This window comes from Tamandua tetradactyla, chromosome 2, assembly GCF_023851605.1.
Source record: "Tamandua tetradactyla isolate mTamTet1 chromosome 2, mTamTet1.pri, whole genome shotgun sequence".
NCBI lineage: Eukaryota > Metazoa > Chordata > Mammalia > Pilosa > Myrmecophagidae > Tamandua > Tamandua tetradactyla.
In genome coordinates, this window is record NC_135328.1 from 78,598,041 (window position 1) to 78,612,455 (window position 14,415).

General features: G+C 37.3%; 1 protein-coding gene across 2 annotated transcripts in view; it reads right to left on the reverse strand.

Moving 5' to 3' along the window:
- ADAMTSL1 (ADAMTS like 1) overlaps nt 1–14,415 on the reverse strand; it is a 998,876-nt gene that overhangs the window by 372,916 nt on the left and 611,545 nt on the right. For both annotated transcript variants that reach the window (XM_077148079.1, XM_077148080.1), the window contains one exon: nt 2,194–2,321. In XM_077148079.1, coding sequence (XP_077004194.1) covers nt 2,194–2,321 — 128 coding nt within the window. The remainder of the gene's footprint in view (nt 1–2,193; nt 2,322–14,415) is intronic.

A 14,415-nucleotide genomic window follows, 5' to 3' on the forward strand; every position in this document is an offset into this window, starting at 1 on the left:
AACAGTCTCTCTTCCATGTAACATTTTTGCTCTCCTACTCTGACTCTGGGCTTGACTGTGTTACTTGCTTTGGCCAATGGAATACTAGCAAACATGACATTCAGAGGTTTGAAACTGGCTTCTCATTGGGGCTTGCTCACTCTCTGATGTTACCATGAAAACTTGTCTAAGCTAGCCTGCTGGAGGATGAGGGAAACGTGGTTAGAACTGAACTGCCCACGTTGGCCAGGATGAAGCCTGCCTATCCTAGATATGTAAGCAAGCCCAGCCATGCTTATCAGAGCCACCTAGCCAGTAATAAACACTTATTTGATATTCTAGTAAGATTTAGTGGTTATTATGTAGTATTGTTGTGACACTGTATAACTCTAACACCTATGAGACCTTCCTGTAGAACCAAGGACCTAAAGGGCATAAAAGAATAGATTCTAGTTGATATTGGAAGGGATGGTACTGGTTGTTGAGGGGGTAAAAGAAAACCTTAAAAAAATTTTTAATGTCACATTGGTTTTAACTCTTGAAGCTGTACAGAAACCTCAGAAAGTATCTGTTTCCAAGTTGAGAGAATCAAATAAGCCCTATATCTAGCCTTGGGATAGATCTAGGACCATATTTAAGTGATGATTTAAATATAGTTAAGCATGAATAAGAAAGAGCTTGATTTTACTTCATTAATTTTGCTATAATTGCATTTTTGTTTTCAGAAGTATTCTTATCAATTAATATTTCTTACTGCTTAGAGTTATCTATTTTACTGAAAATAAAATTTCTTATAAAAGAACATAATCAAAGAGAACTATCTGATACTAGGTCTCTCCATTAACTCTGATGCTGAAAGCTTAGCTTTTTGAAACATGAGGCTATAAACCCAGAATTATTGTTAATAGGGTAAAGAGATCTTGACTACAATAAAAATATGAAGAAAATAGCTTCTTAGGTGCTTGGCAATTTAAAAGATGATGAAGATCAATACACCTTCCTTCTGAGATCCCTAGCAGATGTCTTCAAACTACACAGGGAGAAGAATAGAAATTGTCCAAAATGAAAGTTAGATTTTTCTTCAAATACCAAAGGGGCCTTACTACACAATTTTCATTTCACATTAAAAGAAAAAAAAAAACCCAGGGTTTTTAAATATAATATTCTGTTATAAAATTTTTGAAGTGATATGGCATGGCAGAAAGAGAGAGCCAAGGAGAGACAAGCATTAGGAAATCTTTGATTCTAAAATAATAACATGGTAATTCTATGGTAAAAAACACTGAATTAAAAAAATCTTCCTTAGAGGAGTTGTGGATTTATAAAACAATTGTGCACAAAATACAGTATTCCCATATACTATCTAATTATTAATACTTTGCATTGGTGTGAAACAGTTGCTAGAACAGGGGAAAGCACATTTTTATAGTTGTACTATTAACTATAGTCCATGGTTTGACTTAGGGCTCACTTTTGTGTAGGATAGTTTGCACAGTTTTTAAATTTTTTATTTTTATTCTGTTGCCAAAATACAACCTAACATTTCCGCCTTTTAATCACATTCAGATACACACTTCAGTGCTATTAATTAGATTCACAATGTTGTGCTCCCATCACCACCTTCCATGACCAAAACATTTCCATCATTCCAAATAGAAACCCTGCACATTTCAAACCTTATCTCTCCATCCCCTATTCTTACCCATTCCACTGCTAACAGATATTCTGTTTTCTGACTCTACGACTTTGCTTATTATAAGTATTTCCTATGAGTGAGATCAAAGTACTCTGGAAATCCAACACGAACTCACTGTGCTAATTAACACACCATCCTTGTCGCTATTATTGTCACCACAATTGTTAAGATGATGCAGCAAGCACAACATACTATGGAACCAAAATACTATTTTCATTTCTAATAATAAATCCTCGTTCCGGTTCTAACATGAAAACACATAGCATAATTTCCTTGGTATAGAGATACATTTTATAGGGCTGATCAGATAAGATCTAGCTGGGAGTGGACATTAGAGGAAACACAAATACAAACCCAGGTACCCTCCTTTTATTCCTCGCCTTCATCTGGGTTTGTGAAAAGCGAAATGCTCTGCAGAAATCCAACCGCGAAAGCATCTGCCGCGGCTCCCCGCGGACCTTACGGAGACCCCCCTCCCCGCGGACCTTATGGAGACCCCCGGCGGGCGCAGGACTTACTTGCTGCTGAGGCAGCGCCGCAGCGAGTAGGAGGCGCCTCCGCCGCAGGTGCGCGAGCACTCGCTCCACGGGCCCCAGGCGTCCCACAGGCCGTCCCGGTCCTCCTCCGAGCGAGCCGTCCTGGAGCTCTGGGAGAAGAGAGCTTGGTCAGCATCTGGTCGCCCCCGAGCCCCGCAACGCACAGCCTAACATCTGGGCCGCCTGCACGTCTGTACAGGGTGACCCTGCTGGGGATGAAAAGATGCATCTCCCCAGTTTGCCGATGTGCAATTTTGGGGAGAGGGATATTTGAGTCCAGGGACCCTGGGCCGTGACCGAAGGAGGCAAGGGATTAAACTAGTGGGGCAAACGGAAGGAGAAGCAAGAAGTAGGAATCTGGATTAGAAGTAAAAATGGCCCTGAAGTCACAATTTTGTGAAAAGAGAGAAGCTACTCTCAGAGATGCTTTGCTCTGAGAACTTTGGCATTCGTACACCCGCACTGCTTACCAAAAGTTAACAATATTTTTACACAGTCCATCATTTCTTTGATGACGCTATCTCACTCTTAGTTTTCATGTTTGTTCACTGGAACAACTGCATGAAGTAATTTTAATAATGCAGGGATTGCCTCAACAGATTTTGCTTATTATATACAGGCTTCCTAATGAAATCTGCATCTGCTGAAAAGATAATAAGGAACAGGTCTCAATGTTGTACTTTACATTTCTTATGTATATGAGACAAAATTTGCGCTACAGTTACTAACTAGGACAGACACCGCAATTAGAGAAACTGTCTGGGTATGGTTACTGATTCCAGTTTTTGCTATATGTTATTGAACAAGTAACTTACCCCTTCCCCATGCCTCAATTCCCTTTTTGTAGAGTGGGGATCATATTCTAACCATGCCTTTTCACGCACACACACGTTCATGCACACACACGTATGTATACACTGTATAGGACGATTAGCTAAAATCATCCATGCAAAGAATTTAAATCCAGATGAGAGCCAGAGTAAAGCACTCAATGACTATTACCTATAATCATTTTGTTATTATATATGAAGAATGTGTTATATAGGTATAGAGAGAATTCTACAAATAGCTAATGTACATTGTGGCCAAATTCTTTTATTCTATAAAGCAATGAGATATCCAAACATTAACACAGTATCTTCTCATGGCAATCAAAGATATGTATACGACAAATATGGACATTTCAAACCTATTTACATTTGGGTAAATCAAACCATAAAGAAAATGTGCATCTTGGTCAATGTGGCGGTTTTATCTTCAATTTTATTCTCCAAGAAGAGATAAAATGGAGTGGAAACAGCATGGAATTCAGGAAAGTATGGGACATAGAGGCAGTGGGAGGATAAACTCCTACATAGTAAGTTCCACACATGGTAGGTTCTAGAAATGTTAGCTATTATTATTATCATTATTATTTTTAATTAGTTTTTCATGCTACCTAGTTATACTCAGGGTTGTATCACCCAAGTGCCCCTGGAAAAGAACATTCTCCTACCCTCAGAAAGCAATTTGCTTTGCAGTGATGAGATCCTTTATAAACCAAATGCTGTGGGGCTCAATGGTCAAACTGACTGTTCCTTAGAACTTTCAAAACTTGTGAAAATGAAGTCAGAGACCTGGCCTAAGGGTATTATATCAAGGATTTTCTAATTGGTACATGCTCTGTATAGAATCTTTAAAATATTTGAAAGGGCAAGTGAAGATCACACAGTGGTTAATTAAGGGCAGGGATTAAGGACCTACTCGGCCTGGGATGGAATATTAGCTCCCGAGATTCCTAGTTGTATGACGTGAGGCATATACATGACCTCTTCATGATCCGGTCTTCTTATCATAAAATGGGAATGATAATGGCACCTACATCGCTGGATCATTGTGAGGATTAAAAGAGTTACTATATAAAAACTTCATAGGGCCTAAATAATAAGCACTATTACAAGCATTTGCTGCCATTATTGTAATCATTATTTAAAAGCAGATTATGGGTCTTGAAACCTACAGGAGGTATATTGGGAAATCACCAGTGTCTTTTTCTGCTGAGTTTAGTTGGATACTACACTCATAAAGTGTCATCTCCCTGAAAACCCTGGCTTTCTTGAAGCAATATCTCCCAGCCACCTGCCACATTGCATCTGGCTGGTGATGTGATCTGGCGGTAGGGTTAGATTCCTATAAAATGTGGCATACAATAGGTAACAGAAACACATTGGTGACCCCAAAGCCTATTCTTCCCAAAGAAAGTATTTATTGAACTCCAAAGCCTGGTTTTCAGGATTAATAAAATCAATCTGTAATCACTGCAATATGGGTACTCTGTTTCCAGAGCTTAATTAAATAGTAAGGGAGAAAAGACCTCTTGCCATTGAAGCCCACATTCCCAAGCCTCTTTAGAAGCCCATTAAATTGATTCTCCAGGTTTGTAAAGTTTACTGTGCACTTCCTGACTCCCTTCTTTTTGGCTCTGTGTGATCGGAAGATTGGACTGTTGAGAGAAGTGCGTTATCTGCCTCATGCCATAACTGGTTGCGACAGACATACATGTGCGCGATGGGATTTCCCTCATTTTATTTGAACTAAATACGACCAATGAGACCCAACATCAAAAATGCGAGGACTTTGTGTAATAATTGAAAAGAGTAAGATGAGTGATTACACATGCAGCATTCACATGTGAACCCCGTGTCCACGTGGGGTTACAAAAGAAAGCCAGTTCCTAGGGTGGGGATGGGGGTGCAGGTGTGCGTCTGGCCACTTTCTGGGTAAGATATTTAGGAAGTAATACATGGTTGTTATTTTGCTTTTCTAGAGAAAAAAAATGTTTCCAATCCTGGGCTAAAGCTGCTGGATATTTTTCACATGCCTGGTCTAAAGCGGCTCTAAAAAGGCTGTATGGTGAGGCTTCACTGACTGTCTTACCCCATCATGAGTTACACATTTCAGCACACTAAACATTTTAAGAGCTCACATTTCTCTGAAAGAGAATGCACACAAACCCAGGAGAGAGTCCTGGGCCCATTTCTCAAACTAGAACAAACTCCACATTTTCTTTAAACAAGTGGAATAAACATAATTCATTTCAACTGGATCCATGTCTAATGTTAGATAAGCGAAAGTGATTTTTCTCCTCTTTAACTGTGCCAGATTTTTATATCTATAAGCAGAAGTGATATTTTAGCAATGCCTTTTAGACCATTAAAAATCTCAAAGTGATTGTTTATTGTATTTTTTAAGTGAGCCTTCAATATAAATAACTTTTGTGCCTGGTCCAGGTAGTAATCGTGTTTATTTCTCTCTTACTTCACAGCAGGAATTTCTTTTTAGTGTTAACTTCAAATTGCACTTGGTAAGAGAAATTGAATCAGCAGAAAAATCAGGACTAGATAATGGCTGACTAAAGCAATGCTGATTTCTTCTGAAACCAAAAATCTAATCTATACAGCCTAGCCAATGTCTATCAATTTATTTTCTACTCCATAAATATAATGTTTCACAAACAAGGTCATGGTTGCTATAAAAACACGGTGATCAAGAGATTATCCCTGGCCCTGCTGCTGTAAATTTCAGCAGCAGCTTCAGGAGTGATGATGCTCTTCAATTGTGAATATCAATTGACTAAAGAACTAAAGAGCAGCCATTAAATTCTTCATGCAACCCTCTGTTTCACCAGTGGGAGATTAATCATGAAAAACGTGAAAACTTCATCTGATATTGAACTCGAAGAAAAAGCCAATTATAAATCCCATTCTTATCATAACATTTACTTCACTTTGAAATCATTGGACGGATTAGAATGGACTATTGGCACCTTTTTTGAGCCAGTATTTGAGAAACCTAGTGAATGCTGAGAGAAGGAAGGCCTTGAGTCTTGTTTCTACAAACCCTATGAAATGTTGAATACTTCCCTTAAGTTATTCAATTTAGAAAAATGTCTAACTATTTCTAGATCTTTAGAGCCCCATATTGACCTTTGAATGCAGCAGTGAGGAAAGCTCCTAAATCAACTGCATTCTTGTTAGAAAAATCAGCAATCAATTCATTGCCCAATCCCATCCATTCATTGTCCTTGATCAGCTGATCTTCAAGCTTCAGTAAATGCCATTTGCTTGGAAGACAGACTGCTTACAAATCATTATATATCTCCTATGAATATTAGGAGGGTTCACCTAAATCCATCAACTTCAGAATGGTGTCATTTTCTCGCCAGTACTGGCTTATCTAAACCTGGTTTTCATCTGATAGTTTTGTGGTCTATTTCAGAGCCAACTGCAACAAAAAAAGTCTCAGGTGAACAGCACCAAGCCTGACAGCTACAAATAGTTAAACCCTTTGAGGAATAACATGAAGCAATATTTTCCTTGCATCACACTGTCCGATAGGCACTTAAGCTTAGAATGCCCTCCAATGTACCACTTTATGCAGAAACCTCTCTGGAACCTGGACTGATTGTCAAAGACTTATGAAAGCTCTTGTAGGAAGGGGCACAAATTAGCAATAAAAGATTCTAGTTATACTTGCTCTGAGACATGCACATGTACAGAGTACTTGAAAAATAACTTTTCCAAATGTTGTAACAAGGGGTCAAGCTATTTAGAACTAAATGAAAATGAAAGTAGGCACTGAGGAAATGGGTGATGGGTAAAAACTGAAGTCATATAACAGCTGAAGTTATATGATAAGAGAGTGATTTTCAGACATTAACAGAGCCTCAAAAGAAACAAAATGGTTATGGGGAGAAGCAAATACCTGTGCTTATACTTACAAGATCAGCAAGAAGGCACCTGCATCCCTGTTTTTTCTGTCCTTCCAGACAGCATTTAGCTTAAGCCATCTGGAATGGTACAAATTAGATGTCACACATTTCTAAATTTAAAAGAGGGACAACTCCACCAGTGATGACAGCCATTTTTCTGTGGTGTGCCCACTGAAAGTGGGGAAATCTATACATAGAAACATCCCATCCATGTATGAAACTTTGGAAATGAAACTGCAGATTCCATATTTAATCCCCTGTACATACATTAGGTCTCTATAAATCTTATCTAATCCTTGGCTTCTTTAACAACGTACAATGCCGGTTCTGCTGCCAATGGTACGTGGTAGTGTTATGATTCCCTGCTCCTGAGAGCTTACAGACATTAAGCAGTAACTGGGCTCTTGTAAAAGTCCATTTCACTTCTTGATGTACTTTCTTAAAGAGCATGGTGTGTGGATACTGAGGCATGTGCCTTTCCAGATGATATTTGCTGCTGGCCTTGTTTAGGAAATTTGGGTCATCTGGTTCTTATCACAGCTGCACTGTTGGGGGATATGATGAACTGTCAGTGACACAGTGCATGGACGTCCAGAGGCCCCTGCACGAAGCCTGCCCCTTGCTACTGAGAAAAGTCAATTCTGTAATGGGGTAAAAGCTGCACAGGCTGCAGAAGGACTTTTGGGTAGCGGTCTTCCTTTTTCTTTCACTGTGAGCATGTGTGTACCCCATGATCTCACGTGCCAGTGTGTACACACCCTGCCCTGCCTCCCCACACCCACATACAAGAACACCTCTTTCACATTCCTGTTTAGGCATTAATTTCATCTAAGCTGTGAGAGGGGAAAAACAGTATTTATTAAATACCTTTGTGTCAGGAAGTATGCCAGGCTTTACATAAATTATTCTATTTAATCCTTACCACAAGCCAGGTCAAGTGGGAATTATTTTTTTCCTATTCTACAAATAAGAAAATTAAGGCTCAAACAGATTGAACAACCTGTAGCCCAGTGCAAGAGAAAGAGCAAATATAGAATAATCAGATATTTTTTCATCTGTAAAATGGGAAACTTGGTACTTTTTTTTCTAGAGAGATTATGAAGATTAACTGAGAGCATATACATACAGTACTCAGTAGAGGTTCTAGCATAAGTATTAATTATTTTATCTCTTCACTTATGCCATGAGCACCCACACATATACACAAACACCCTAAATCACAGTTCAGACTTGATAGATTCAGGCTTTATATCCATGTTTGATCTTTTTGTTTTTTTGTTACCCAGTTTTAAAATTGACCTCCATTTCTGTTTTAAACAGTGTTTATCATACATGAATTTGTTATGAAATAACAGGGGCTAATGCTTGCTTTTCTTTTAAAAAATTATTTTGCCCTCAAAATTCATTCTCAATCTGGGAATAACATCTTGAAGATGGAATTAAGACAGTTTCGTTACTTTTCAGGAAACAAAAACCTGAGGCTGCTTAGCATCTGCTCAGTCAAATGCTTCAGTAAGATTTTCTCTTCAGAACTACGGTAACTTGATTTTTTTTGTATTCTATCCAAAGACAAGGCCGGATTACTGCTCATCTAGGAAACTGTTGAGAAACCTCTGGGCATTTTGGAAAGCTCCACCAGAACACAATTTCACAGCTAGTTGAATTAAAATCAATAATTGTTGATATGAAAAAAGATTAGCATTCAGGAAATTTGTGGCTGGCCATTTTGAGGTTGTTTATCTTAAAGAAATGCATTGATAAAGTATTCTATTGCTGTCAGTTTCTATTACTTTAAAAGCATAAACTCAGCAAATAAGAGACACTGACCACTTTGTCATAATATCGATTGAATATTAATGTAAATATTATTATGCATTTTTTCCTAATAGAGATTTCAAACTCTTTAAATTTGGATAAAAACCAGTAACAACAAAAATCATGGTCTGGAAGATTTAAAGAGATTTTCTACTAGAAATAGGCTGTTGGTCTGGGTTTCTTTTTCCACTATCATCATCTGGTGGAATGGTTAACAACTACAACAACAGAACTTCTGAACTCAGGGACTGTCATTTAGGAGTAGAGGCTGAAACTAGTAATTCCATTTCTTTCACAAAGGTAAATTGAACAGTAGAAGATTTGTGTCTAGTGGAAACTGCACAAAGCCATCAAACTCATTTATTCTCTTTGTTGCAATGACAGTCATGACCTTGGTCCTTGCACTGTAGGAGCATTTTGAAGCCTTTTTACTATTTCCCCCTCAGGTGTGAAGCTGAAGCCATTTTACCTGGAGCTCCAAAAGTGAAGCTGCTGTACTTGGTTGCTGATTTTTCTACACATAGAAAAGAAAAAGAAAACTGCAGTAGAAAAATGATTTAGGCCAAGCATCAAGGAAAACAGTGAAGAATCTCTTCCCGGGCCTTCCATACCCATTCACTTCCCAAAACAGGCATGCTTGAAACAACCCCTCAAACAAAATTCCTTTGCTGATCTTTTGATGAATTCTTGACTTCTTGGGGAGCCAGTGAGATGTTTGTTTCCATCTAATCTAATTCGGGCTCTGTCCAAACTGCAACTCCAAGCAGTTACAGCTACTTTCTGCAGGATGTTGGGCAGATTTTGCTGAAATGCATTTACAAAACATCTGTAGAACTAACTAAACATCTGAAGCTCTGGAAAGCACATGTTGGGGTTTCGAATCATGGAGAAAGAATTCCTAACTGAAAAAAATCTCATAACGTGATTCTGTAAGGAAACTGAAATGTTATATGGCTTAGAGACTGATGGACAAAAAAAACAAAACAAATTATAACTAGCAATAAAGCTGGAAGAATTGACTAATTTCATGTCACTATCATGAAAGGCTATCAAGTCAGCCTTTTTTTAGCAGAATTCTCCCAACTCTACTTGATGTCATTTGAACCAAAAAGAACATTTGGTGAAATGGCTCGAAATGAATGTCCATGAGACTCTGGATGTAATTTAGGTTATATTCCCATGTTCATAACAGACTGTTTTACCTCTCAAGTCCTATTCAGATATTGTGGAATGAATACTTGTAATTAAAGCCTAAAATAATTTCCTTGGCTCAATATTATGTTATCTTCTTCTCTGTATTTTTGTTTCTAATTTTGCTTACATTAAATTCCCTTTACCCAGAAAATTAGGAGAATGATAAACTCTTACCTTCTCAATATTCCACTTAATCTGGAATTACTTGCTCCATGTAAAATCAATTTGCAAAGAATTAGCATAGAATAAAATAAATTTAAAACTAGAGTCTGTATCTCTTCAGGATTATCACTCTGCACAACAATGATCTCCCTAATTAGACTGTAAACCTTCTGAGGGCAGAGTTAATACTTTCTATTTTTGAGTCATCTACAGTTATCATTGAAACAATTGTTATGAATGTCTGAAAATATGAGATTTTGGAAATTTGGACTATTCAATAAATGCTAAATGCTTAGAAGTATGTTTTGTTTTAAATCCTTGATTACTTGTTTGTCATTTATCTCTCAAAAATATAGGGCATGGAATAATACAGAGTTGAGCTCGTAATATTGAGTCATTTAAAGTTACAACATGGTTTCAGGTTCTGAGATTTTCATCTTTTCTCCCTTTCAAATACATACCATCACCTCCCTCTATTACACTGTTATACTGATTTATCAAAAATGTCTGCACCTGTAATTCAGACATGTTTTAAAAATCAATAGCTCTCTCAGCTGTTGATAATACCATATCTTTGTCTCTTCAACAGATAACACTATCCTCTAGTTTTAACATGTAGGTAGCAGTTTGGATACTTGGAACAGTCATTTTGTAGGTTTGGCAGTCAATAATTTTGAAGGTCTACTTATGGTACTGATAATACTTTTCCATCATGAATATAAAGCAAACTACCCAAGTGTTCCAGCAGTCCAGAAGCATCAGAATTGCTTAATGTAGACTCATGCCTATAAGTCAACAGATTTCTTTTAGCATCTCTACCTCTGGGGCCAGGAAGTCATGTAAGGCACAGATGGCAACTAGCAAGTTGACTTGCTGCCTTGGAATGATTGGCTCCCATCACTTACAGTTATCAACAGCTCCCTATTTGAGTCTCAGTTTCTACTTATAACTATATATTGGCCCCAGAACTCACTACTCCATAGCCCGCTTGGATTATGGAGGTACCCATTGCTCTCTTATGAACATGGAGTTCTAATCTTGCATCTTTATGTTTCTGCCTCTGGCCATTCTTCTGAGCCCAGTCTGGAGCAGCAGTACCTTTTAGAGGATTTATAATTTAGTGGAGAAGTAAGATAAAGATAAACAATAACAAAATATTTGACTTCCCAGCATCCTCTACATCTATTAAGATAGCTATCTTATCTATGAGATAAGATACCAAGTCTCATCAACTCCACTTCTGAAATGCCTCTCTCCGCCATTCCCACCCTCTCCATCCTTACTTTTACTACCTTAACTCCAGCTTGACTATTTCATACTTGGCATTTGCAATAAAACGGCCATCTAATTTTTCCACCCCCAGCCTCTACTCCCACTAGTTTGTTCTTCACACTGCTGCCAGTTATCTTTCTAGAATACAGAGCTAATCTGCTCAGTTCCCTGCAAAAAGACTCTGTGGCTCCTATAGTGGGTGGGATCTACTAATGGGTTCCAGGTGGACTGTGGATGCTCAGAAACTGTATGCAACATTTTGGGCATATGTGTACTATTACCATATTTTTGGAAAAAGGATTCATAGCTTTCATCAGATTCTCCAAAAAAGGTAAAGAATCACTGACTATAGGATATAGTTCAAATTATTAGTGTAGCATACAAGACCCATTCTAAACTTACATTAAATCACTGCTCTAGATTCATCACTGCAGTTCCTGATCACACATGTCCTCTATACTCCAAGAGAATATCTGGGCACTGCTTCTTAATCACATAAGGTACTATCATGACTTCTGGTATTCTGTTCATGATCTTGGGGATGCCTAGATTTCCCTCTTCTCCATTTTCCTTGCACCTTTGTACTTTCTTTGACTTGTGTATTCCTGGTTTAAGATGCAATTCCAATGTCATCTCCTAGTAAATTTTTCTCTAACCTTTTCATAGATTCGAATACTGCCTCTCCGTGTACTTTGAGAAGATTTCTAGGACTTTATACAATGGTTGTTTTAACATGTGTGAGCCACACTGCCCTGTTATTAACTTATTTACACGTCTGTCCCCAGGAGTGGAATCACACATTCTTTTGTTTTTTAATCACACATTCTTGAGGGCTATGACAACGACATATGCGCCTTCGTACCCCTAGTGCCTTGTAGAACACTGGATATGTTATAGTTCTCAGTGAATATTTGTCGAATGAACAATTGACACAAGGCAGGATAAGACAAGTTGGAGTTGAGTGCCTCATTTGTAAGGACTGTCAGTTTTTGCTATCGGTCATATACATTCAGATGCTCCCAAGAGAGAGGAAAAACAAGATACACAGAAGCTGCAGATGAGCAATGAAATGGAAGAAGACAAAAATCAGTTTGGCCTTTGGGGGAAAAATAGACTATCACATTTCTGCTTAATCACATATCTTTTTATGCCAACTTTAAATTTACCCAAAGTGTTAAAGCTGAAGATGATTCACCTGTCATATCTTGCCTTGATTTAGCCTAACCCAAGCCCTAAATGCTTATCTGCCAAAGGTCCCTCATACCTGAGTAAACAATAGTCAGTCCCCCTGCCCCTTGGGAAGCACTGCCCTGCCAAGATGAGCAGGCTGAGATTGGGAGAGGCAATTCAGAACGAAGATGGACAGACATGAGGGAGTCCTTACTGAAGAAATTAAATGTACCAATCAATAATCAAAGAATACCTATTACATCATTATTTTAACAAGTGTGAAAATTAGTATAGTATAGATAACAATAGATCATAGAAAAATTTTAAAATTTAAAGTTGAGAGGAATGAAACAGGAATCATGAGCCTAAAGAAGAAAAGTTCGATAGATTTTTAGGGTAAGGGCTCTAGATCAGGGAGGATGCATTTCCATTACAGTCTTCATTAAAATAAATCTGAACCATTCTTAACAAGAGCTCTGATTTTAAAAGAAATTGAAGCAAACTATTGAAATGAAGTCCTTGAAGTTAGAGACCATGTGATTTCATCTTTACACCCCTAATGTCTAGCACAGGGTTTAAAACAGTGTAGCTGTGCAATCGATGTTTTGTGCTTAACTGGTCTTTGGAGAGCACTTTTAATTTTAAAATGCTTCAGAGAATGTACTTGAGTGATACTGATGGCAAAAATCTTCTCAATAAGGCCAAAGGATGGGGATCAGAACTTTGGTATTGTGCTATTTTTGCTGTGCCTGGATTTTGCCATTGTGGTATTTTAGGCAACTTAGTTTTCTGTGCCTGTTTCATCAATTCCACAAGAAGAATTTCGATCAGGTGGTTTCCAAGGCAACCCTAGGCCATAAAATGTCTTTGAGTCTAAGTTAGCCTTTCTAATTTAAGCACATTTAGAAATCAATTTTCTGTAAAATGGGATACAGATATTTGTTCTATTTAACTCAGAGGATTGCTGTAAAGATTTTAAAAAATAACAGTGCTAAAATAAGAGCAGTAAAATTGCTGAGTGAAATCAAGGTAGAGGTGATTCTGTTTCAGCTATAAAGCCTGTTTTGGCATAAGTCTTGAAACAGAATCTCTATTTAGGATTTCCCTTCCTTACTAATGTTATTATTAGTATCAAAAAAACTTTACCAAATCTGAAAGTGACTTCTGGATAACAAAAGAAATGCTAGATTATATGCTATACATTTTAATATATTTAATTCTTTGAAAATCAATAAGTACTTGTAAGCAAATGTTTCTTTAATGACAGGATAAAGGCATTTTCTGTATTAATTCCAATGTGAGAGTTAGGGAATGTTTTTTTTCCTATGATGTTTCTACTATAATGGCTATATGAATAATTTTCATGATATAATCTGTTTTGTATCAGAACAAAAATTCTGTTACTGTGTTCTCTATTGGTTTAAACTTACTGTGGTTATTTGTTCAAGTTTCAATTTACAGATATAGTTTCCATATATTAAATCTTTTGTCAATAAAAATTGAGATAATCTGTTATTGCCTTAGTATAGTTTTTGTTGTAACTATAGCAATTAGGCCAAGTTAAATGATTATTTCACAAGCCAAATGTACCATAATTATTTCTTTATTATTATGTATAGTAGATTGTAGCATAAGTTCCTTTTCTTAAATCACCGAAAGACACTTAGTTTTCTAAAGCAACTTGTCTTTCTAGATAAATTATAATTTGTCATAACTATCTATAAACAATACAGATCTATTTGTCTTGAAGTGTGAAATAATATAATCGGTGACATATATACCAGTCCTCTCTCCTTATCTCCCATGCAAGTTCAATAGAATTATTTACGTTTTTGAGCTGG